The 26,207-nt window shown below is 49.9% G+C and overlaps 1 protein-coding gene across 5 annotated transcripts in view; it reads left to right on the top strand.

Annotated features, from left to right (window-relative positions):
- Positions 1–26,207, top strand: part of abr (ABR activator of RhoGEF and GTPase) — a 171,956-nt gene that overhangs the window by 59,290 nt on the left and 86,459 nt on the right. For 3 of the 5 annotated variants that reach the window (XM_035433222.1, XM_035433223.1, XM_035433224.1), the window contains exons 3-4: positions 13,475–13,573; positions 19,678–19,863. In XM_035433222.1, the coding sequence (XP_035289113.1) occupies positions 13,475–13,573; positions 19,678–19,863 (285 nt within the window). Of the gene's footprint in view, positions 1–5,060; positions 5,667–13,474; positions 13,574–19,677; positions 19,864–26,207 lie in introns of those variants that run through there. The other 2 variants (XM_035433226.1, XM_035433227.1) reach the window with 2 other exon arrangements.

The following is a 26,207-nucleotide window of genomic DNA, read 5'->3' as shown; positions in this document are numbered from 1 at the left end:
CGTCGTCTGTCCGTGACGCTCACGAGTCATTTCTCAAAGAGAGAATGAGCACAATGACCATCGTTTCCACAAAGAATGTAAACACAGCCGCCTTTCTGTTCTTTATTTTCCCAAGATTATTTATGTGTGTGTGAGAGAGAGAGAGAGAGAGAGTAAAGGACATCAGAGGCAAAGGGTTGTTGAAAACTGGAACTGGAATGTCCCTTAATGATGTCTTAAATACTTTAAAACATTCTGGGTAGTACAAGCAGGCTAAAGTCAATTTTAGAATTTCACTAGTTTCAACTGAAAGTTTTGAGGAATCTAAATACTTTAATTGAAAGCTGAATTAATGAAAGATAAAGTTAATTAAATGAGCCTGAGTTAATTTAATGATTCAGAATAGGCACCTGTACAAGCTAATTAATTGATTCATAACAGCCTCCTGTACATTCTCTGAAGACTCCCCCCTGAGAATGGGGCGGAAAGAGGTGCTTCTGGGAGTTAGAAATCATGTGGCCGTTCATCACTGACTTGTTTGAGATGATGAGGTTAACGTGATGTCAGACTGGCAGTCTCAAGGAGGGAAATTATATTTCTGAACTGTGACTCAGGCTCCTTGCTTTTACGGAATGAACCTAATGGAAAAGAACACTATATTACTTGATTTTCAATTAAGTGACTTCCAAGGTAATAACCTTTAAACGATCCGTGTTATTTTCTAAAGGAGAGTGGAAAGCCGAACCTTTTCGTATTGATTTAACTTTATTCAGACGGTGGGAAAGCAGAGGGGGACAACAGCTAGCGATGGGATTCCGACAGACAAACTGCCACAGTGGGAGTCAAACCCCCAGCCGCACGGGGGGGGGGGGGGCCCACACAAGGCTGGAGAGCCCCCCGCTCTGCAAGACGGTGCCATGAATTATCCCCCCGCCGAACTGTCTGCATTTTAAAATGAGACCGTGAACGGGGCGCTCAGTCGGGTGTACTGAACGCTCACCGAGTCCTCGGGCCACGTTACGCAGATTTATAGACGCTCCGGACCCCCCCGCTGGTTGCGTTCCTTGGCTTTTCCTTTATTTTAGCGAAGCGTGACCGCGGGCGCGGTTTAAACTGCCGTCGATGCTGGCGGCACAGCGTGTCTCCGTCAGTTCTTTGTCCCAGCGCTCAGTGGGAGAGAGGCAGGCTGACCCTGCCCTGAACCTCCTACACCAGCGCCTGACTGTGAGGTCACAGGCCTGCGTCGGGGTGGGCCTGACTGAGCATGTGCGAAGGTGGGGAGGTCACGTGACTGGTGAAAACTGGCACACGAGCTGTCAGTGTGAAAGCTGGTCCACGCTGTGTTGGGAAAGGTTTCAGTGGAAACTGACATTCGGTCTTATTATATTATAATTGGGAACAAATATTTCTGTACAAAACATTATTTATTATCTTGAATTTCCAATAAGTCTAACTTATTTTGTACTATTTGCTTTATTATTAAGTATTATCCATTATATATTATTTGTTATTCATTTTTAATTTCCCTATTTTTGTGTGTAAATGGGTGTGAAATCATAAATCTAGCCATTTTCATGTAGTTTTTCCCCTTTGTAAAGGCGGTTTTACCATTAGACTTAATTCTCTAAAATAGATTATACTACACCATCTAGTGGTGGAAGTGGGCAACTTCATGTTGAATGGCGGTGGGATGGTGGATTTGGGCAAGCGGATCTGTATTTGTTGTTCTGTGACTTAAGTGCTGTTATGTCGGGGATGGGTTATATAAACTGGCCTTTTATTCCTGCAGGGAATCATACACGTGTCTGTTCTTGAGTGCTTCTTGCATTCTGCAGCGTCACTACTGGTGTAAATCCTCTCACGTACGCAATCACTGGAGTCATCTTCAAGGGATTATGGTGAATTATTTGCAGAGAATCAAATGGATTATCAACTGATGTTGATTCCTATTTGTGTACATACACCGGGCACACACTCTCTCTCTCTCTCTCTGTTCTTGAGTGCTTGTTGCATTCTGCAATGTCACTCCTGGTGTAAATCCTCTCACTTACATTACATTACATTACAGGCATTTAGCAGACGCTCTTATCCAGAGCGACTTACACAACTTTTTTACATAGCATTTTACATTGTATCCATTTATACAGCTGGATATATACTGAAGCAATTTCGGTTAAGTACCTTGCTCAAGGGTACAACGGCAGTGTCCTACCCGGGAATCGAACCTGCGACCTTTTGGTTACAAGTCCAGTTCCTTACCCACTGTGCTACACTCCGTCCTACTTACACAATCACTAGTCAGCTTTAGTGGATTATGGTGAATTATTTACAGAGAATCAAATGGATTATCAACTGATGTTAATTCTGATTTGTGTACATACCTCTATGGTACATACACTCTCTCTCTTTCTCTCTCTCTCTCTCTGTCTCTCTCTCCCTCACTCACTCTCTTTCTCTCTCTCTCTCTCTCTCTCTCTCTGTCAATGGCAGATCGCCTGATCTGTGAGCAATTTACTGATCTGACGTATTCAGGCAGGTATCCTGAAATGTGAGACAGGCCCTGATTTTTAACGCTAGCAGCCAAGACTCACTGTGTCACAGGGTTTGGGAGTTCCCCCTTCTTTCGTACCTGAGCTTACTTCATGCTCGCCGTGCCCCGCCCTGTCAAAGCAGGTGAAGGCGGTAGGGAAAAGGGGGAGCCAGCGTTAAGGCGGGAGCTAACGTTAATCATTACCCACGCTCCTCGGCTTACAGTCCACGGCGCCTTTGTGCTTTGTGTTTGGACAGGCCGCGCGCGTAGCCCCGCCAACGCCGCCCGCCAACGTCCACGCCCCCGGTGAACACCGCGGCTTTGTCCGAACGCAGCCTCGGGGGGGTAGCGTCGGGTTTCTCTGACCCGCGTTTGCCGCCGTAGGACGGACGGCCTTGTTTTAAAACGAGCAACAACAACAACAACAACAAAAAAAAGTGCGCTACCCGCTTGTCTCGCGCCTGTTTTGGGGGAAAAAAAAGATGAAATGAGGAAACTGCCTCGAAGTCGTTGCGTGTTTCTCTCCGTGACACGCAAGAGTCCGTTTCCCTGTTTCTAGAGCCGAAAATAGCCAGAGAGCTGTGCCAGGGTGTGTTAATCTTCTCTCAATCTGCGTAAGAGGCGTTGTGAGTGTTTGTAGGACAATAGACTCCAGACTAGACTGAGCCATGGTTTCCTTGCTGATGCTAATGCTAATGGTTATTTTATGTGTGTGTGTTCGTACACACACACACACACACACACACACATACTGTACACACACACAGACACACATACTGATTTGTATGCTTTTCTAGCATCTTAAAGTACGGAGGCTGTACAGTGTCCTTCAGGTATTCTAACATTGCCAAACCTGTAATTCTTAAATTGCATTTGAGCTTTTAAAGCTCCTGATGGTCGTGTGTGTCTGTGGAGCAGTGTAGTGGAATGCTACTTTGAGCGCCTCCCCTAAGCACAACACACACTTCCCTGTTTGCCACACACTCTTCCAGTAAAGGGCTGTAAGAGGGTGGGAGCTGGGGGGGCGGGGGGTTGGGGGGTGCTTTCAGAGCCTGAAGTGGAAATTCAGGCTTTCCCATACCACGCACCGACCCCCCCCCCCCCCCACCCCATATCCCATGCAAACATTCATTAGAGGCATCTCACACAGGAAGTGGGGGGATGCAGCGTGTCATTATTTGTAAGCGCTTGAGCTGTCGTCTTGCTCGTCCTGGCTGTTCCAGTCGCCGGCGTTGTCGGATGGAGTTGAGAGCAGCTCAGAGGTGGTCGACTTGAGAGCTGTAATAGATATAACACAGTCTTTTGAAGTAAAGCCAAAGACAAGAAAATCTAATTAAAAATGAAAAATAGTTTTATCAGCTAATCTGTACAAATGAAACCATAAATAACAATTTGGCATGCGGTGTTGAAAATGAAAGAAAAAAAAAAGTACATTGAATTTCACGCAGGGACGGTTCTTAAACTGCTATCTTTGGCAGCCAAACCCCAGAGAGGAAATGATCTACTTCGCAGTGGACCCTATTGGCTGTCTCTTCAGGAGTAATGGCCACTTTAGCCAATGATGTTTTCACGTTGTGTGTAGGCTGCCAAGTGCGGGCAGCAGAAAACAGTGTGAATTGCTCCTGAATCGGGCGCTGTGAAAAGCTGTCACGGTGACGGATACCCAGCGAGCAAAAGCCAGAATCTAGACGTCTAGAGGGGCGGTAATCTAGGCTGAGAGACGTTTTGACACGAACGGACGAGGCTAAGCACGATACAGCTCAGGGTTTACTCGCATATAGCCTGGCTGCATCCTAGTCGGCTGTAAAACTTTCTCTTTTCAAATAAACGTTGCTGGGTGTTCACCTGAACGCCTGGACAGCGTTTCACTGACTTTGCACCGACTTTTCACCTGAAAACTTTCACTGGGTATTTTCTGTGGCCACACTTTAAGCAGGCAATCAAAGGTTGTCCATTTTAGCCTGTTATCACGCCACTATCTCTTATGGTGTTATTGCTGTTACAGCCATGTTAAATGTACCCTGTACTTTACCTAGACTCATGGGGCAGTTAGAGGGGGTAGCTAGCATGGAGGGGGGGTTTCTGGGTCTCTTCTCAGGCTCGGTGCTCTTTCTCTGCGATGCCCTGTCGTAGGTGCAGTCGTGCTTTTTTAGAAACCCGGGACGTTATGACGTCTGCGTCCGTGCGCGTTCACTTCCTGTGCAACCTTATCTCATCCTGCAGTCGTAAAGGCTGGCGGTCTGCTCCAGCCAGTCCCCGTCGGCAGCGCCGGGGGGCTAGCGCACGCTGCCCCAGCCTAGCGGGATTACGCTGCGTTAAAAGGTCCACCGCGGGCGTCCGCGGAGATGCCCGACCCGGCGGAGGCGCGGGAGCTCCTGTAATTTACGGCTCCGCAGAGCGGCGGGGGGTTGGGGGGGGGGGAAACCTTCCCCGCCCCCCCCCGGCGGCGGGTCGTGAGCGCGCTCAGAAGAGAGCAGGCTCCGCTTCCACGGGAGGGGAAAGCGCTTCGAGGAAGTGGCCGCTCGCTCGCCCGCCTGCCCGCCCGCTCGCTCGCTCGCTCGCCTGCCGAGGAGCCGTTTGGACGAGGGCCGGCCGCCAGAGCTCACGGCTCGATGATGACTCAGGAAGCCGGCGTGGCAGGAGGCGGGGCCTCCGCTGCCTGAGCGTGAGCCGGCCAGTGTGGGAGAGCGGGGCTGTGTGTGCGTGTGTGTGTGTGCGTGTGTGAGCGTGTGCGCTCGTAATCTTAGGTGTCTGTGAGTGCAGTGCAGCTACGTGGAGTTGAAACGCACAGCTAAGCTAACTGTCTGTGCCTGTGCGTGTAATAGAGAAGGGGGGAGGGAGAGAAAAAGAGAGAGAGAGAGAGAGAGAGAGAGAGAGAACACCAGAGCACACAGCTGTGCTCCAGAGAGACCCGCGGGGCTGTTGCCGGGGCCGTTGCCGGGGCTGCTCTGACGGACAGGCTGATGTGTCGCGGCAGGCCCGGGGAAGTGTGAGAAGGCGAGATCGGAACCCGCTCGCAAACATGGAGGAGGAGGACGAGGTCATAGGCTTTCTGGACAGGGTCCTGGACGACGAGGACATTTTTGACAGCGGGGAGCTGGACTTGGAAAGTCCTCTGATGCCGGAGGAAAGCGCTCCGAACCACAGGCCCTTTAAGGTGAGAACGACCAGCGCGTAGGAGACGGGACAGGGAGAGAGAGAGAGCACGAGAGAGAGGTAGAGAGAGAGAGAGAAAAAGAAAGCCCGCTACAAAGAAGAGAAACTCTCCACCGCTCACCATCTTAACTGCAGTGGCTCTGGCCGTTTCACAGAGCTAAAAATAGCGCAGTGGAAAGTATTAAAACTCTTTTTTTACGATGTGGCGCGGCTCTGCGTGGCAGGTTTTTTTCGCTCTCCCGCGGGTCCGCGCGTCTCTAGCCGAAGTCCAGCGGCTGCAAATCGCGGTCCTTGGAAAAGAGAGCGCGAGTTTTCGCGGCGAACTTCTGCCGTACTCTTTCGTCTAAGTCAGCGGCTGTTTCAGACGCCCCGCTCTCTCCGACGGAGGAGGTCTTAAACCACCCCCCCACCCCCTTCCCAAAAAATGGTGATTTTCTCAGAAGCTTTTTGCCTGAAGGAGAAAAAGCCGAAAGCGTCTGCCGTCGTCGGCGATGGGTTGAGACGGCGTGTTGCGTGGTGGAGATCCGACCGGGGCTGTCTTGCTGATAAGATACGCAGGCTTTTTTTGGCCTTGCTTTTATGGGGGGGTGTTAATCACAAGGATGAATCATAAATGTTAGAGGGGGGCTGTCACACCCACTCACCTCCCCACCCCCCCCCCTTCTGCTTTCAGTGGTGCTGGTTTGGGAGATGGTGGTTGCACCTCTGCACCTTGAACTAATGCACTTGTTGTACGTCGCTCTGGATAAGAGCGTCTGCTAAATGCCTGTAATGTAATGTAATGTGGGTGTGCATGATGAAACCCTTCAAACTGGAAGGGGGGGGGGTGTTGTGGTTTGGGGAGGGGTTACAACCTGCCGTAAGTCTTTCAGTCCCAGAGTTCCTGGCGGTTCCTGACCTTCATCTTCCACACTGCACTCGCTGCTCTGCTGGTCTCACGTCCAGTGGCAGAGAGCAGGCTGTCTGTGGAGCTATTTTGAAGGCAGAAACTACAGAGGACAGTGGTTCACACGCAGCCTGTGTGTTTTCCGCAGTCGTAATTAACCTGAGGTTTGCTTGGCGTCGGGCTCAAAGCCGCGTTGATCATTTGCAGACCCGGAACCTCCGCGCCAGCTGTTCTTTGACCGGGTTTAATGACCATCTGCATTCACTCGTGTGCCGCCTGACGGCCGCCGCGTAGCAGCTAGCCTAGCGTCGGGAGCGAGGCCTGTTTGCGAATCGGTTCAAAAGGACTTCACGGATTCAGCGGCCGAAAACACGGGGACACTTCCTGAAACAGACAATTGTGTCCCCCCTACGTTTCCTGGCCAAATCCTGAGATATTATCGTGCGTATTATTGTGAAACGCGAGAACAATGGCTTGAATCGCTATTTACGGTTTAGCACGCTAGCAGACGCGATACGCCGCCGAAACAAAGGCTGGCTTCGGTTTACCTGTTAGCATGTTTATTGTTGTGCGGCGAGACTTCTGGCTGCCGAACTGGTGGCTGCCAGTGACTCATTGACAGATGCTGTAAGTGCACTTAGGCAGTTTTACAACCGAAAGCAAAACACCAACCGTTGGCTCTGAGATGTCATGTGATCCAGGGGAACTTAATCACCATGGAAATGCTGTACATCATCATCATCATAGAACATTCGCTGTGCCTCTTATTATGATGTCATAATGGCCCCCTTTGTACACGCGTATCCTTCAGTGTGGGCCTGAAAAATCCTGAAAGTGAAATGAGTTTGAGAAACTACTCGCATAACATTTTGGTCTACCCAGAAGTACCCATAAATTTAGTGTAGTGTGCTGTGTAGTGATTTAGCCTTGTCTTATCAGCATTGCCAGAGTTATTATTTCAACTCCTTGAAACAATGCCATTGTTTTTGTCTTTTTCCTGAGAGTCTCACTTGATAAGGAGCTTATTATGACCAAATAAAACAGTGTGATTAGGACATGAAAGAGTTGCACTGATTTTAGGCTAGATTGTTAGGACAGCATGGAGCTTACATTGTGTTTAGCCCTGGCAGATAGCTCTGTTGGTACTTCTGTTTATCTTAATTTGCACACAATGTTGTTTCTCAAACCTGTCATTAAGCTTACAGATCTCTGCGAAAGCTAATATTCAGAAAATAAAAAGCAAATTTCGTCATTTTTTCAGTTTACTTGATATATATATATAATCAGAGTGGTGACTACATTGTCCTGAAATGTAGTATAGATGTTCTGTTTTATTTTATTATTTTATTTAGTTTTATTTATTTACTTGATTGTTTTGTGCCTTTAGAGATTTGGAGACACCAGGAAAAGCTTTAGTCTAACCTTGAGATGTTTCTGGCAGAAGAACTGAGGATATTCAACTTCTTTTGAAACTCCTGTACCGAGCCTCTGGGCTGGCATAAATGCTGTATTCATTCAAGTTCATGTAAGTTTCTGGAACAAAAATTTGTTCCAGACATCATGTTTCCTGAGGCCTCTTTTGTAAAGGTTGGCGATATGGTTGTTTGAATAGACCGTAGACCTCCTTTATACAGGCCAGGTGTTGTATCTGAACGATAAGGCGGCCGGACCTGATATTTAAAGTTGTGCCCCACTGGTCTGAATGCAATCCGGTCCTTGGTATTGAAAAGAAACGCTGTTTTGTTTAATGTTCGTCATCGGGCCTGATGTTTGAAGGCCGGCGTTGTGCTTGTATGAAAGGGCTCTTGACTCAGAAGGTGGGAACGGTGAGCTCAGGGCGGCTGGCAGGGCGGGTGTGTCCGCGCTCGTCCGGCTCCGTCAAAGCGCCAAAACTTTCGCCCAGCCAGAGCAAACACGGGGTCCGCAGAGCACGGCTTGTTTGGCGCGCCAGTTGTTGTTGGAACAGAAGTGCTCACAGCAGCACAGGCGTAACCCTGTGTTTGGAACAGAAGTGCTCACAGCTGCACAGGCGTAGTTCTGTGTTTGGAACAGTAGTGCTCACAGTAGCACAGGCGTAACCCTGTGTTTGGAACAGAAGTGCTCACAGCTGCACAGGCGTAGTTCTGTGTTTGGAACAGCAGTGTTTACAACTGCACAGGCGTAGCTCTGTGTTTGGAACAGTAGTGCTCAAAGCTGCACAGGCATAGTTCTGTGTTTGGAGCAGTAGTGGTCACAGCTGCACAGGCGTAGTTCTGTGTTTGGAACAGTAGTGCTCACAACTGCACAGGCGTAGTTCTGTGTTTGGAACAGTCGTGGTCACAGCTGCACAGGCGTAGTTCTGTGTTTGGAGCAGTAGTGGTCACAGCTGCACAGGCGTAGTTCTGTGTTTGGAACAGTAGTGCTCACAACTGCACAGGCGTAGTTCTGTGTTTGGAACAGTCGTGGTCACAGCTGCACAGGCGTAGTTCTGTGTTTGGAGCAGTAGTGGTCACAGCTGCACAGGTGTAGTTCTGTGTTTGGAACAGTAGTGCTCACAACTGCACAGGCGTAGTTCTGTGTTTGGAACAGTCGTGGTCACAGCTGCACAGGCGTAGTTCTGTGTTTGGAGCAGTAGTGGTCACAGCTGCACAGGCGTAGTTCTGTGTTTGGAACAGTAGTGCTCACAACTGCACAGGCATAGCCCTGTGTTTGGAGAGCTGCACAGAGCTCAACTGAAACACAATGAGAGAGCAAAACACAGGCTTTTCAAACTTTGTTCAACTGAATAACGGTATTATCAAAGACGAGTACTTCAGACTTCTTATTATTCCTGTCAGCTGGATTTGCCCATCATAATTGTTTTGCCTAACATGGGAAATAAAATCTAGATGTACAAACGTAAATGTGCGTATGCGCACACGCACACATGTGCACGCATACCTACGCCTTCCTTAGATCACACGGTGCTGTGCGTGCCTGGCTTATCTCCGCTCCCGGCTCCGCGGCGAAGAGGAACGTGGGAGGGAGCGGAAGGGAAGCCCCGCCCCTGCCCATGCGGTATTGTTTCCGCTGCCACGGAAACGGCGCCGTGCCGGCCAATGGGAGGCTGGCCCTGGTGGCTGGCGCAGGCTGAGGTCCGGGAAGCCAGGCCGAGCCTCTGCACATCTGCACGCATGCCATTCACGTGTGGTCGCACCATCTGAATAGGGCTCTGCCCTTAACTTCATTCACAGTGCAGAATCAATGCCCAAACCATATTCTCAAATAGCAACACAATCGGGAGGGTTTCTGTGGGCAGCGAATTCCGTTACTCGCTCACAATAGAAACGCAGTGATTGCTTACTGTATCGGAGGACGCCTCTGCTACTGTGTGTTCTCCCAAATCAACGAGGGACACCACAGCGATGGGATGACCCATTAAATGATTGGTCCCTCCAAAGTATGCAACACATGAAAATAAAACTTGTTCAAAAAATGTAACATGCAATTATGCAATTCCAAAATGCTGAAAACTAAATGGCTAAATGAGTGGAGATTATGGGGCCTGAGGTGTTTTTCTGCTGTGGCTCCACATTTCTGTTCACAGAACAGCACACAGCACAGAGCATTGATTGTTTGCAAAGAGGAAATAAATCCTGCGGCTTCCTATACAAATATACCAAAACATGCACACTCCTTACGGGAGCTGCAGTAGGCCGTTTACCCTGTTTCTGCACATCCACACACTGTACGGGTACTGCAGTAGGCCGTATACTCTCTGCTTCTGCACATTCACACACCGTACTGGTACTGCAGTAGGCCGTATACTCTCTGCTTCTGCACATTCACACACCGTACGGGTACTGCAGTAGGCCGTATACTCTCTGCTTCTGCACATGCACACACCGTACGGGTACTGCAGTAGGCCATGTACTCTCTGATTCTGCACATGCACACACCGTACGGGTACTGCAGTAGGCCGTATACTCTCTGTTTCTGCACATGCACACACCGTACGGGTACTGCAGTAGGCCGTATACTCTCTGCTTCTGCACATTCACACACCGTACGGGTACTGCAGTAGGCCGTATACTCTCTGATTCTGCACATGCACACCGTACTGGTACTGCAGTAGGCCGTGTACTCTCTGCTTCTGCACATCCACACACCGTACGGGTACTGCAGTAGGCCGTATACTCTCTGTTTCTGCACATCCACACACCGTACGGGTACTGCAGTAGGCCGTATACTCTCTGTTTCTGCACATCCACACACCGTACGGGTACTGCAGTAGGCCGTATACTCTCTGCTTCTGCACATTCACACACCGTACGGGTACTGCAGTAGGCCATGTACTCTCTGATTCTGCACATGCACACCGTACAGGTACTGCAGTAGGCCGTATACTCTCTGTTTCTGCACATGCACACACCGTACGGGTACTGCAGTAGGCCGTGTACTCTCTGCTTCTGCACATTCACACACCGTACGGGTACTGCAGTAGGCCGTGTACTCTCTGCTTCTGCACATTCACACACCGTACGGGTACTGCAGTAGGCCGTGTACTCTCTGATTCTGCACATTCACACACCGTACGGGCACTGCAGTAGGCTGTATACTCTCTGCTTCTGCACATTCACACACCGTACGGGTCCTGCAGTAGGCTGTATACTCTCTGCTTCTGCACATTCACACACCGTATGGGTACTGCAGTAGGCCGTATACTCTCTGCTTCTGCACATGCACACACCGTACGGGTACTGCAGTGGGCTGTATACTCTCTGCTTCTGCACATTCACACACCGTATGGGTACTGCAGTAGGCCGTTTGCTCTCTGCATCTGGGTTAGCGCTGTGGCTAGCGGACAGGCTTTTCCGTGCGCCATTAAACGGAGAGGCTCTGATCGTTCTCTTTAAGCTCACCTTCCCTGTTTAATCTGGTCAGTGTTAAGAGCGTGACCTGTGGCGGGCGGCGGGTTCAGCGAGGCTGCGAGGCGGGCCCCTGGGCCCCTCCACGGGGGAGCTGTGCCACCCAGAGGTGGAGCTCTACCCACAGCCAGCGCCGAAGCTTCGGTCTCCGGGACCAGCGAGCCGTTTGCTGTTCCGCGTGGCGCCCCCTTCAGTTTCCCACGGATCGGCGGCCGGGGTCATGCATATTCATGACCCTCCTGTTCTTCCCCACGGAGCATCGGGCGCCGAGCGGGGAGGAGGGGGGCCGGAGACGCTCTCTCGCGGAGTGAATCGCTCATTAACCCGCCATAGAGAGTTCCCCTCATTAGGCTTCCTCTGAAAGAGACGCGCGCGCTTTAATCCCTTCCCCCCCGTGCTTAGCATACGGATGTGCAGGAGAATGAGGGTTCCACCCGTTCGCTGAATGCCGTTCCGCTGTATGGCAGGAAGCAGGCTAATGCGCGGCTGGAGCCGCAAGCTGCTTACCCCCGTGAAGCACAGCTGGTGCTCCTTTCAGTGGCCTGTTACCATAGCTACACCATAGCACAAGACAGCCCAGTGCATGCTGGTGCTGGCCCAGACTGGGGGCATTACCTGGACTTTGCCGTGCAGCAGTATAGGCTTGAGATTTTACCTACGAACAAAATACAGTAATCTTAATTCCATCTCCGTTGTTTTGTGTTGGTCAAAGATGGTGGCATGTGTCTTTTTCTCCATATTGATTTCCACTCTTTGTAGCCCTGAATGGAAGGGGTGTAGTTACGCAGCTGGCCGACTCTGCCCCAAAATGGCCTGTAATGTGGCCAGCACCAGTAACGCAGCGGAGCAACTCGGTGGAAAACGGTGTGTACTGTAGCAGTCAGAGCCGGACCTCCCAGAGGACTGGGGGACAGGTTCCTGTGCTGTGTATGTGTGGCGGGTGTGGTCTTAAGCGCAGGGTTCCTGTGCTGTGTATGTGTGACGGGTGTGCTCTTATGCGCAGGTTCCTGTGCTGTGTATGTGTGGCGGGTGTGCTCTGAAGCGCAGGGTTCCTGTGCTGTGTATGTGTGGTGGGTGTGCTCTTAAGCGCAGGGTTCCTGTGCTGTGTATGTGTGACGGGTGTGCTCTTATGCGCAGGTTCCTGTGCTGTGTATGTGTGGCGGGTGTGGTCTTATGCACAGGTTCCTGTGCTGTGTATGCGTGACAGGTGTGGTCTTAAGCGCAGGGTTCCTGTGCAGTGTATGCGTGACAGGTGTGGTCTTAAGCACAGGGTTCCTGTGCTGTGTATGCGTGACAGGTGTGCTCTTAAGCGCAGGGTTCCTGTGCTGTGTATGTGTGGCGGGTGTGCTCTTAAGCGCAGGGTTCCTGTGCTGTGTATGCGTGACAGGTGTGCTCTTAAGCGCAGGTTCCTGTGCTGTGTATGTGTGGCGGGCGCAGGGTTCCTGTGCTGTGTATGTGTGGCGGGTGTGCTCTTAAGCGCAGGTTCCTGTGCTGTGTATGTGTGGCGGGTGTGCTCTGAAGCACAGGGTTCCTGTGCTGTGTATGTGTGGCGGGTGTGCTCTGAAGCGCAGGGTTCCTGTGCTGTGTATGTGTGGCGGGTGTGCTCTGAAGCGCAGGGTTCCTGTGCTGTGTATGTGTGGCGGGTGTGCTCTTAAGCGCAGGTTCCTGTGCTGTGTATGTGACAGGTTCCTGTGCTGTGTATGTGACAGGTTCCTGTGCTGTGTATGTGTGGCGGGTGTGCTCTGAAGCGCAGGGTTCCTGTGCTGTGTATGTGTGGCGGGTGTGCTCTGAAGCGCAGGGTTCCTGTGCTGTGTATGTGTGGCGGGTGTGCTCTTAAGCGCAGGTTCCTGTGCTGTGTATGTGACAGGTTCCTGTGCTGTGTATGTGACAGGTTCCTGTGCTGTGTATGCGTGGCGGGTGTGCTCTTAAACGCAGGTTCCTGTGCTGTGTATGCGTGACAAGTGTGGTCTTACGCGCAGGCTACCGTGTTGTGCACTCTCTTATGCACGTGTCTGTGCCCCTCTCTCTCTCTCGCAGGGGGACATTGAGAAAGGGCTGGAGATGAAGAAGCTGGTCCTCTCCGGGTTCCTGGCCAGCGAGGAGATCTACATCAACCAGCTGGACGCCCTGCTGCTGGTAAGCGCTCCGCCGCCCTCCCGCACGCTCGCGCCGGGGTTTCCAAAAGCGTGCCGAACACACCGAAACGGGCGCAGCAGGTCACCACGGGGTCCCGCACGCAGGACACGGACCGCACATGGCAGGCGTGCCAGACCTGCTCGCAAAAGCACATAATGGCAGACCTGCCAAACCTGCACGCATTTTGTGTACCAGCCACGCAATTCTTGGTCAAAATACGCAGGTACGAAATGCCAGCTGAAACTACGCAAACAAATAAATAAAAAAATAAAAATAAAAAAATAAAAATATATATATAACATATAAAACGTTAAAACGTGTTCGGTAACTTTACGTGATGATGCATTTCAAGAGGTATATCCTAAGGAGATACATTTGTGTATATAGTTAGCCGTAGTAGTAGCTCGCATACGATTTAGCCTCGTTACGAGACGGCTACGGTGTGAATAACTGATGGAATTATTTAGCTGCAGTAACTCAAACGCCACGGAGACTCCCTGTTATAACTTTGAATCGCGCACACTCTGTTATGTCACATTACAACATTCGTTTCTGTAAATACTTGAAAGTGAAAACATATGTTACAATATACAAAATAAATTATTTCCATTTTTATTAAATAATTGAATGCAATTCACTTATGCTTATCAGTTTGTATAAGCACACATATCATATAATGAAATATTAATCATGAAAAAAATGGTTTTAAGCAGGTGTACTCAAACTTTTGACTTGCAAGTATATCATAATATAGCTCAGTACAGTGCAAGTGATATTTTAGAATCAAGTCAAATTATACAATTTTCCCTGATCACTTCTACAGTCAAAACTAGAATTATGAAGAAAGGCTTGTGTGTGTGTGTCTGTGTGTCTCTTGCAGACTGTCGTGTGCAAAGCGAAGTGGTGCGAAAGCATGTGAACTAAGCATTACACTGACTATTTTGGTACTCAAAAGGTTGGCAGGTCCTGTAATGGGGATGGTATGACTCGGAGGAGGACACATCAGAGAGCTCTGCGGGTGTGTTTATTGTTTATTTCCTGCTTAGGGCCCTGTGGTCTGCTCTGCGGCGCGTTCGCTGCGCTGAGCTCAGGACGATGGCGAGCAGAATGGTTTCCTGTCGGTACAGGAGTGAGGACAAGCCCCCGGCTTCGTCCTTTTCCTGCTTCCTCACCGCTCAGCGTTAAGCATGTGCTCGCCTTCACCTAATACCAAACGCCGACTGTATGTGAACATTAGGTTTACGCGCAGTGCCGCAAACTGAATTTACGTTTACTCGTAAAACATTAGGTTTATGCACAAAACCATTACTTTGCGTTACAGATTTTTTTGTATTTTTTTATGGAAGGAGAATGGCATCTGTGCGTTTAGGACAAAGGTCATTGTGGTTCCGCAGTCTGAGCAGAGGACAAAGTCTTTTATGAGGTGTGCGAATTGCTTCCTACATTAGCGGTGACGCACAGGGAGTTGAGGGAGCCGTTTGCATGTTTATGGGCGGCGGTAAACGAATGCGTGTTTACGGGCGAATGATAAGTTACGGTTGGGGCGAAAGTGCCCCCGAAGCTGGTCTGCGCAAGCTTTCGGTATAAAGTGCCGTCAGTAGTCGTGCTGGTAGTCACTTAATATAGGAAGAGCTTGCGGAGAGAGGGGTTCTGATTGGTTAAGCAGCGAGGCCATGAAGATTAGCACATCTTTATGAGCCGGGGAAGTGCTGAGTCAGCCCTCGCAGACAGGATGTTGCTTTATGTGTTTAACTGACATCACGCGGGCCTTTCGAACTGCAGTTTTTATACCGTATCTCTAGCTTTGCTGAGAGGGCTTCTGAAACTGCTCCTCCAGCAGATTTTATATTATATTCCCCTCTGGTGCTGATGCTTCCCCCCCCCCCCCCTCAGCGTAGAGGTCGTCTCGTTTTCGGGTTGCGATAAGAAGCTGTGTCTGGAGCTGTTTGGTTGAAATGGCCCCCCCTGGGGCCCCTGGCCCCTGAGACAGAGCTGATCTGGGTCAGAATTGTGCTAAGCACCCTTAGGCCCCTGCCAAAACCAGACAAAACAAGTCGTGATGGTTACAATTTTACGGCTGCCAGGGAGAGTGGAGAAAATGAGAGGCCTGGCTGCTTTTACAGCCACACATTTGAAGGGCTAACATTAATAACACTAATTTATCATTCTGTTTGTAAAAAAAAATCGGTTGAGTGTAGAGTACAGTGTAATTCTGCGATGTTCGGTGACGCTAAAGAAAGGGGGAAAAAAACACAATTACCTGCAGAGATGCAGCATGTTTAATTGACAGAAAGCTGCATCAGGCCCACCCCAATGCTCTCTGGCCCTTCTAGTGCATTCCGGAGGTGTGCTTCCGGTCTGTGAAAGCCTTTAGTTAGCCTGTTATGCTAAAATTACCCCCACAACCCTGGCAGCAGGGGCCTCATCTTGTGAGGACAGAAAAAAAAAACACACTCGATGTGCGTATTTGCATCTTGCTCTCTGAAGGTGGCTGAGGACATGCCTCTGGTCCCCTGTGAGCCGGTCTAATTACACTTCCTTCGTGCTCCTCACCGCCGAGACCCAGGCAGATCAAAGCCACAGCAGCAGGGCTGCTGTGACACCATCGCCATATTTAAAATAACTGTAGTGTAAGCAAAGCACCAAAACGCTCCCGGGTCTAGGAAATAGCCCTGCTCTCTTCGTGTTCTGTTCTTTTACCCCTGTAAAAAAGCTTATTTTATTAATCATTCTACCACACTTTTACATTGCTAATCAGACAGTGCTTCTTAATAGTTCCTATCACTTACAGCAAGGGGGGGGGAAAAAGCATTTTGCTTGCAGTTTCTCAAAATGGCTACCAATATAAAGGTTGCCTGGAAAAATTCATTTACGTTAGAATTCTTGTTAGAAGCTTCCACTCTTTTCACCTGGAACGGCTCGTTCTGCTGTTGATTTTGGAGGCTTTTTCAGGGGGGTTTTCCACCCTCGAAATACATTTTAGTCAGCCCTTCCCTTGTCCTGTGGGTTGTTTCCTATTTCTGCTGGTAGGGCTGTCCCGTTGCACAGGAAACGGTGACCTGAGCCAGAGTTCCCTCTCTTTCTGCAGCGTCAGAGGGCGGCGTTCTGCTCGCCGGTCACTTTGGCGGCAGGGTTAACGGCGCGGGCACGTCCTGTGCGACAGATCGGCAGTGCAGCACATTTGGTTGCTTCTTTTTTTTTATTTTACAGCTGCAGAAGGTCCTGAGCGTGAGCTGGGTTTCTCCCCGCAAAAAAAAAAATAAAAAAAATGCGCCAGAGCCTGTGACACGTTGAGCCGTTCGTTCTTATAAATCCCCGTCGCAGCCGGACGCGCGATTGGCTGCTTGTGGGTTGTCGAGGAGACGGCCAATCCGGCCAATGACGGGGGGGGATACGGCAGAGAGAGCTCTGCGGTGGGGATTATGGCTGTGGGTGACCTCTCGAGGTGCACAGTGTAGCTGAAGCTTAATGAGTGCTTGTGGGCTTTGGGGAGCGAGCGCTCGACCGTAATCTCATTAAACAGCATGGCAGCAGTATAGGGTCCTGATTAGGGAACTTAGAAGAAAGAGTCAGAAGTTGCCGGTTCAGTGCCAAGGTAGGGCACAGCATTTGCACTCTTCAGTGCACTCTTCATTTAACCTAAGCAGTCACTCAGGCCAAGACAGCCAAGTCTCTGGATAAGGGTTATCCTGCTAAGCAAAATTACCCTGTCACTTATTGAATGAAAGTAATGCCCTGTGATGATGTCATTAAAGGTATGGAGGCTCATTTGAACCTGTCCTACTTCTCGCTCAGCGCGGATGAGGGTTGCAGGGTTGGAGTAACCGGTTCAGGGGAGAGTGGAAGTCGGGTTTGCGGGCGGGTGTTGGATCGCGCTCCTCCTGCGGCGGTGTGCTGCCCAAGATAAATATTGGGGACCCAAGAGGCAGCTCTGAGGCATTTCCTCCACAGTAATGAATGGAGGTCTTTATCTGCCTGGTCTATGCTGGGGTCCTACGCCGGAACAGGCACTGCGATAGCCACCTGCATGCTCTACTATGCTTCTAGTGATGTCATTCGGGATTGGCCATCCCACAGACAGCAGGTCTCATGGAAAGTTATGTTTGTGATGTAATTTCAAGCATGACGTGAAAGTATAAAAGGGGTGAAAGCTCTGGTTCCTGATTCACATGGTGGACTTGCTCTCTGCCCCCTTTAATTCTTTGCTGTTGCTCCATTACTTTGGTTACAAAAGTTACATGACCCATTGTCTAGTGTTCAGTAGGATCAGGTTCACCTTTGGGAAGGCCCCGACCTCACCCAGGACTACGGTAGTGTTCTGGCGCCATGGCAGAAGGACAGTGAATCACGCAGTGCCGCTCCATGGGCAGTTTATGGACAGGACTATTAGCCTTTCCACCTGTGCGTTTAAAGGAGCAAGGCGTGGTTCGTCTTCCAGTCTGCGAAGGACTGCGGGTGATTAATCGCTGGGCTTGTACGGATGCAAATGTCTGATGTACTCTCCGGTCAGCTTTGCGCGATGCCGCCATTCGTCAAGTTTAGCTCCACCGCAGCCGTCTAATGTATATTTAATTTTTTGGACGTGCAGACACTACCGTCGAAACTGACCTATAAATCAAGTGCGCGAGCGCGTATACAGAGCTATCGCAGGGTATTTTTTTCCCCCACGGGGTGCTGAGGAATCTTGTTGTTGTTTTATCACTTGGATTGCATTTGTTTTTTTTTTGACTGTGTGCTACGGTGTGTTTGTGGGCAAACTAATTCAGTAAATAATATTTTTATGCTACGCAAACGATTGCGGCGTTCTTTCTGGCTTATCGCATGCTTCGCAGGACTGGTTTTTGATGGAGTCCTGAAATCTCCTGAGAAGCTGGCCATTCAAATTGAGGATTTGGTCTTAAATACAAAATGCATACACTCTGTTTTAGGTTGGGCTCATTCAAAGCCCAGCTAAAGAAAACCTTTTACTACGACATCACGTTTTTCATACTGCTTGTTATTCTTGCTTTTTGGTTACAATTTACAATTGGTCAAAAGGATTTTTGGAGGCCATTTTAGATGGCAGTTCTTATTATCCGTATCGTCTATGTGAGCGGTACAGAATTGTATGTTAATGGTGCTCTGTTTCTTTGTGTGTGTGAGACTCCTGAAGGACGCATCGCCCTTGACTGCCGGCAGCCCTCCTCTCTGGCTCAGACTTATCACCTCCAGGCTGATTGAGCTGGGCATTCTGACTTAATCAGCTGTCTTGCTTTGATCTCCGGGAGATGTTGCCAAGCAGCCCGGAGGGGGGCGGAGCTTAGCTCCCCCTCCCCCCCCCCCCGCCTTCGTGCACAAAGAGGGCGAGCGGGACTGCCTGCTTAGGACGTGTTGAGTCATTCGCCACGTTGCCTTGCTGCCCGTCAGAATCGTTCAGAGGCTTTATGCTTGATTAATCCCCCTCTGAAAAAAGGTTCCATAAATACGTTCTCGTTTTGGGGACTTTCTCATTCCTGTAATGAAAGAAGTTATCGCTGGTGTTGTACGGTCAAACCGAAGAACATCGTGTCTTCTGAAATTTGTCTAATAAATGCAGTGGGTCGGAGTTGTCAATGATTAGCGGTCTTGATAGCTTCGGGTTCTTTGAAGCCTCAGGCGGAGATTAACTGTAGAGTTTCTTCTCCCTTACCTCATTCCAGAAATGTTTTGTAGGTACTTGGTTTTGGCTGAGATACAAAAGCAAGGTTTATGCCATTTTCTGTATTACAATAGGGCTTCGAGAGTCAGAGTGTGGTTCCTTTTGACTATAAACCTCACGGAATGTGATTCCACAGCAAATATGAATTTTCCTTGCTGTGGGCGAGGGTGTTACCTGAGCATTTGCCCTGCAGCTGTTTTCTTTATAGGCTGCCTGTTGACATTCTCTATAAAGCATGGTGCACATTTCCCGCTACATAGTTCACATTCAGTTCTACCTGTTAGGTATGCGACTAATCGTCTTCCTAAGTGGCGCGTGGTTTCCCCTCCCGCGGCCAATCAGAGCTGTAGCTCTGTCCCGTCACGCCCCCGCCCTCTGACCGTTTCGTGACGGTGCCCGCTGACCCCGCCCACTTTTCCGCCCGCAGCCAATGAAGCCGCTGAAGGCCACGGCGACCACGTCCCAGCCGGTCCTGACCATCCAGCAGATCGAGACCATCTTCTACAAGATCCAGGACATCTTCGAGATCCACAAGGAGTTCTACGACGCCCTCTACCCCCACATTCAGCAGTGGGACGACAAGGTGACCGTGGGCCACCTCTTCCAGAAGCTGGTGAGTGCCGGGGGGTTCCGCCGGACCGCCCTCGTCGTAATTGGGTGGGGTTTTATTGGCGTCCTATTTCACGTCCTGCGGGCTTTCGGCCAAAGTACAAGGGGCACTGAGCAGAGGGCTATCGGGCCTGGTCTTACACCCAGAATGCTGTGTGCTGGTATCCTGCTCTTCCGTCTCTGACCTCCACCATCGCGTATGATAATGGATGCAATTAAAGCAACGTAAACTAAGAGATGAAGAATGCTTGGTAGGGGATCTCCAGAAGATGATTTGCATTCAGTCTTTTCTGCGATGGAAGAATCCGCTCGCAGGGAGTCGCAGTGCGGACGGGCTGTTTGTCCTGTGACTGCTGAGGTTTCGTTTCGGGCCGAACTCTCCCTCTTCTCTCTCTAGCTACCCCCGTAGGGGAGGGAATCCGTTTAGGCGGCTAATGCGCGGTTCTCGCTGAAATAAGTAATGCGTTTGGTGCTGAAGTGCTCATTAAAGAAGATGAAATACGCAGGGGACAAATTTGACCACAGGTGCGTTGGCGTTGGGCCTCGTTCGGTGCGCAGGAGTCCGTCGTAAAGACGCCGCGGTGCACAGCGGCCCCAGTCGGAACGCGGGACGTCCCCCCCCCCCCGAGGGCTCATCCGCAGTCGCGCGGCGTCCCGCGGCGGCCGTTCCGGGCCGCTAATCGCCCCCGTGACAGCTCTGTGTTTCGGCGCGGCTCGGGAGCGTACGCGCCCGCCATCCCAAACGACCCGCCACGGCGCCCTCCGTCTGAGGCACAGCTCCGGGGAGCTTAGCCTGCTGCGATTAGGGGCCCTGACTGGCCACCGCAAGAGGTTTGCAGGTTCAAATCCCAGCCGAACGCCCTTGAGCAAGGAACTTAATCTTAGTTGCCTCAGTAACCGGCCGACCATACAAATGGCTGAAGTGGGTCATGTGCCAAACGTGAGCTGCTGTATATGTAAATTGAATAATTAAGACCTGATAGTATGTGACTCGGCACAAAACTCAGTATTAATCTGCATTACAACTAGGATAGGTTTTATGTCATGAACTGTTGTGAAAATGGATTGTTGTAAGCTTACAGGTCTTAGAATTACTGCATCTAGAACTTGACTATGCAGTTAGGAAAAGTTTCACCCGCTAACAAGTACACTGCAAGTTTGTGTGACTGTATCCCTCGTACTACTGCACTCTTTAGTGTTCTTCACTTCATGTTCTGAATAGAGTTGCCTCTGCAGCATTTGCTTATTATCACAGTTGTTGCTATGCATAATGAGGCAGTTAAGCGCTCTGATTAGATAATGATGCATATATATGTGTAGTGATAGGGTAAGTACCAGTGTGATGCTGGCCCTAATCAGTGCACCTGCTGTTAAACAAAAGCAGAGTGATATACCCCCCTTATTGTGCATTGGTGCCTTGCCTCCGCACGTTTTAATGGGAAATCAGAGACCGGGCCCTATTGGCTGTATCGATGGATCATAGAGCATGTGAAAATGCTGGATTTACTCTTAGCGGACTGTTTGGTTAGAGCTCTCGAGGTTTGAGTTCTGCAAGTTCTTAGCTGTTTGCCTTCCCCTAATCGCCCTTCTGTTTCTCTTTTCGGCTGTGCAAAGCGATGTGTTTCCGATGCCGTGTTGCAGATCTGTGCTCGTCTGCTCTTTTCCAAATTGAATTTTCTGCACGCGTTCCTGTAAATGGGATTAGGGCTCCTGTTTGCGCAGAGGCTGGCTCTGATTTTGGGGCAGACTGCATTAGCGCTATCCGAGCTCGGCGGTAATGGAGCGCGCGCGTTTTTAATCGGGCCAGGCACGGCGGCTGGCGAAAGGGTGGTGTCATAGCACTTCTGGTTTTTTGCGGGCAAGGCTAGATGACATCATCAACATGCTGTTACTGCAGGACGTGTGAAGTGGGTCTGTCAACTCTGAGGTGTCAAGTTACTGAAGATCTAGAGATAAAGTTTATTGATTCAGTGATGAAACAAGCTGGCACTGCACATGAGCCTCACAGTGAAATGAACAGACCTGGTGCATTAAGTGTAACACAGCAGTGTTTTTGCTGTTTATAACGTAGAATTCCTAAAATAATCCTACAAAACTAAGCAGGCAGATATGGCCTTGCCTGTGGACTTTTTAAAAAACATTTTTAATTTTTTTGGGCTTTTCAGCTTTAATGGACAGAACAGTGTAGAGAGACAGGAAGAACAGGGGAAGAGAGAGGGAGAGATGTGCGACAAAGGTCGCGCGGTTGGGATTCGAACCGCCAACGTCGCGGCTCGCAATGAGCATGTAGACAGTGCTATATAAATGCAATGTTTCATTCATTCATTCATTCATTCATAACAGCTGACTCTCAGCCCATATGGATGCCCCTTGTGTTTCTTGAGCAGGTCAGACAGGTTAAGGTGGGCTTCAGGCCAGCAAGGATGGTACAGGAGGTGGGCGGGGATTAATGGTGTGGGGCACGTGTCACGGCAGGAAGAGGCCAGGGGAACATGGACGGCGCATCTGGGTTCCTCACAGGGCAGAGATGTTTTGTCTGGTCGTCATAGGGACCAGGGCTTCGGTGTGGTCAGAGAGACACTGTGCTCAGGGGCATCTTCACTGCAGAACTTCTCTCCTGTGTTGAAGGACATGGGGGTGTCGTTACATTTATCTCGTTCCTGTGTAAACTCCTGTTTATCACCCCTCAGGCAGGAGTCAGGACTGCCCAACACTGTTCCTGGAGATCTGTAGGTTTTCACTGCAAGCTTGGGGTGGGTGGTAAACAGTGTATAGGTAGAAATATTTTACAATACAATTTTGGGAACACTGGGTAGCATTGCTTTGGAATAGAGTTTAATTTGTGTGAGGTAAGGTAGTCAATACTGTTTCTTGTAACTTTTGATATCAATACTTAATACTTAATGGCAGGCCTAGATTTTGCCAGTTTTAATTAATGACTTATAGACAGTGCTTTATGTGTGAGAGTGATTTGCCATTTTTGTACATTGAAAACGTGTTTTTCATCAGATACCTATTTACTGAAGTAACATTAAAATGATAACGGGATCTTGCCAACAAATGTACCTTTATTTATTGCTCGCAAGCTAAAAGCTATTAAGAGAACAAACTAACTAGATATTAGCTAATTATATTAGTTCTGCTAATTGTTTTTTCCTCAGTTAAAATTTGCAAGCGTGTCGCCTCTAAATTCTGAATCCCCAGGAAAAGGACAAATCATTCATGAGTTCCAGCATTTGGCATCTGCAGTTGGTCCGACTGAGAACCGCTCAGAAAGCTGAAGCTCTTCCATAATTTGGCAGAAGCATTTGACAGATTCATGTTTAATAAACAGCTTTTTTTTTAAACCCAGCTCTGTAGTTTGGCACGCTTTTTAATGCAAATAATCAGTATAATAAAGTGGTTTTATTTATTTTGGCAGCTGGGCCAGTGGAAATGTCCCTGGGGAAAGTAGAACACTGATGAAAAAATAATTAACGTTCAACGCTGGATGAGATATTGTTCTCACCGATTGCATCAGTGTTTGTTAGCCCTTGCGGCTGTTAATTCAGACAACATCACTGATAGGCCAATAGAAATGTGGGTGTGTGCTTCCCGTTTACATGAAAACAATAATGGTGAATTAATAATAACCTTATAGTTACCAGTTAACTCTTTTAGTCTTTTAGTCATTTTAAAGTATGTTCTGTTGAAATTAGGAGAAAAAAATATATACTGTGATACATATTGTCTAAAATTCTAAATATATTGTGATATATATTTTAGGCCATATCGCTCAGCCCCACTCCAACCCTATCAAATCACATCTCATTCAACGGCTGGAGATCTCATTGAGCTGCTGATTAGTTTAATCAGGTGTGCCAAATCAAGGTTGAACTGAAAACCTACGGGACAGCAGATCTTCAGGAGCAGGGTTGGGCAGCCCTGCTTTTGGGTGCCAGAAAAACGTGATTAGAATGTTCTTAACTGAACATTCTAATGCTGATGTCACAATCACCGTTGGATTGCAGTGGAGCAATGGGGTTCTAGAACACTGACCTAGAACTTTGAAAAAACTTGCGGTCTGCTCTTCGAAGGGTTAAATACTCCTGGTTCACCCTGTAGGGGAGATCTTCAGGCCAGTGCCGGTCAGGCAGTGAGGCCTGCTTCCCCTGAGAAAGCTGCATTTGGGGTAAAGAGGAGAGGAGGCGAGCTCCACAGGCAGTCAAACTGCGCTGACTGACAGCGCCGCCTCCTCCTCCCGGGCCCCCCGCCCGCCGCGGCGACTGAAACATTTTGACACCGCTCGTCCCGAACGCGGAGCACAGATGGCGGCGTAATTAGCGGCACGCTGGGCCTCCGCGAGGCCTCCCGCGGCTCCCCGATGGGCGGAGCTCGGGGGCGACTCAACGAGGTCACGGGGAGGGGTAAACACAGAACGGCAATCGTAGCCCACACACGCGCGCGGTGGGGGAGAACGCACCTCGCTATTACACGGCCCCGCCTCTTTGGGCTTGCTCAGACTCGCTCAGACTCGCCCCGACGTGCGTTCCAGGAGCGGGGCTCGTCTCCGTCCCTCACTCGAACGCGTTTCCCCTCCGGACGCGGCGCCTGCGCTCTCCGGACGCGCGGCCGGCTGGGGGACGAGGAGCGTTGCTGGGCAACGGCTCGCGTCACGGGGCCTTTTCCAGTCCTGCGGGTTTCGCCCTCGTTTATCCGGGAGCGGAGGATGCTGGGAAACGTAATTAGCCTGAGTGATGGGGGGACGGAGCAGGCCGCTGTCATGTCGGCTGCTGCGCGGGGAGAAATCGGACGGGACGTTAATGCAGTGACGTATGATTAACATAATCAGATTTGATGCTCTAAAATGCTGTTAGAACTGTACGGGTGAGATCACATTTGGAAAGTCTGGAGCTGTTTGTGTTACAGTTGTAGAGAAACGCCAGTCAGCACAAATCGTATTAAGCTGCAGATTGCACAGCTCAGTTAACAGCAGTGCTCTGCTGGGCTGTGTGGTACCGTGCTTCTGCTTAAGACTGGCTGCCACACATGAACAGGCAGCATGCTCTCCATTCAGAGCTTCCTTTAGGCTGGGGACTATGTGGCACAGTCTGTATAACTGTAAAGCACTTTGAGCATCTGGAAGTGCTATATAAATGCAGTGTTTCATTCATTCATTCATTCATTCATTTATTTATTCATAACAGCTGACTTTCCACCCATATACATACCTTGGCCCAAGTTCGATTCCCTGGCGTAGCACTGTCTGGACTGTGTCCCATCTGTATCTGTAACCTTCTCTGCTTCCCCCATCTGAATAAATGTGTTCCGCAGCGCTCCCATTTTAAGAGCATTTGATGTGCTAATTAATGCGCGCTAACTTGAAAAATAATTTTAGAAGCACGTCTGCTAATTGGGATGCATTAGTGTGCTCCACACGTGCGCCTGGGAAGAAATGCTAATGCAGAGCCCTGCTGTCTGCTCTGTTTAAAAAAAGAAAATTCCGTTTTAGTTTAGTCCTGATAATCTGGTGCGTTTGGTTAGAACTTGAAACAGAATCTGTAACGAGGACAGATTCACGCTGTCCAGGTAGCTGGTGCTTCCTCTCCCACTCAATTATTGATTTTTCTTCCAAAAACTTAAGTCGGCTTTATCCAGCCTCGGACGGGTTCCACGGACTCTGAGAGGGGGATCGCGGGCAGAAGTAGGTCAGGTCAGCTTCCCCCCTCGCCTGGCGCTCGTATTAACACAGGGGCTTCAGAGGGGTAATTAAAACACATCGGGGCCCCGTCCCCCCGGCTGCTCCTGGGGAACCCCACTGATCTTACGAGGGAGGCTTTGAACCAACCCCCCCCCACCCCCACCACCCCCACCCCCCACCCCCCCCCCACGCCGATCCGCCCGTCGCCCCGGGAGAGCTCCGCGGGAGTTCGCGGGCGAGCACGGGCGTGCGCGCTGACTCTCGGCGGCCAATCAGAACCCTCGGCCAGCCGCTGTAATTAGTCGCCGTGCGCGTAGCGGCTCTGTTGCTGCTCGGGCGCACACGTATTCCTTACCCGGGCCCTGGCGTAGCTAACGGAACGTGCCTGTGGGTGAACAGAAGGGATTGTGGGAAATTTTAATTGTGGGGGGGGGGGGGGGTTGGGTATGGCAGAAAACCAGTTGTTTCCCAGCTGTTTGAGATGGGTGCAGTGAGTTAAAGGCCCGCTATGTGAGAGCTTGAGCAGTCTGTCCCAGCGCAAAAATGCGTTGCGATAAGACCATCTGTAAATAGAACGATTTGAGCGTTCCGCTATCTGAAGGCATTTCTTACTTGTGCCGCACACACACGTCCCAAGGTCTGTGTGTCGGAATCACTCGGAAAGCCAG

This window comes from Anguilla anguilla, chromosome 9 (genome assembly GCF_013347855.1).
Source record: "Anguilla anguilla isolate fAngAng1 chromosome 9, fAngAng1.pri, whole genome shotgun sequence".
In the NCBI taxonomy this organism is placed as follows: domain Eukaryota; kingdom Metazoa; phylum Chordata; class Actinopteri; order Anguilliformes; family Anguillidae; genus Anguilla; species Anguilla anguilla.
This window is presented reverse-complemented; position numbering and strand designations above follow the sequence as displayed.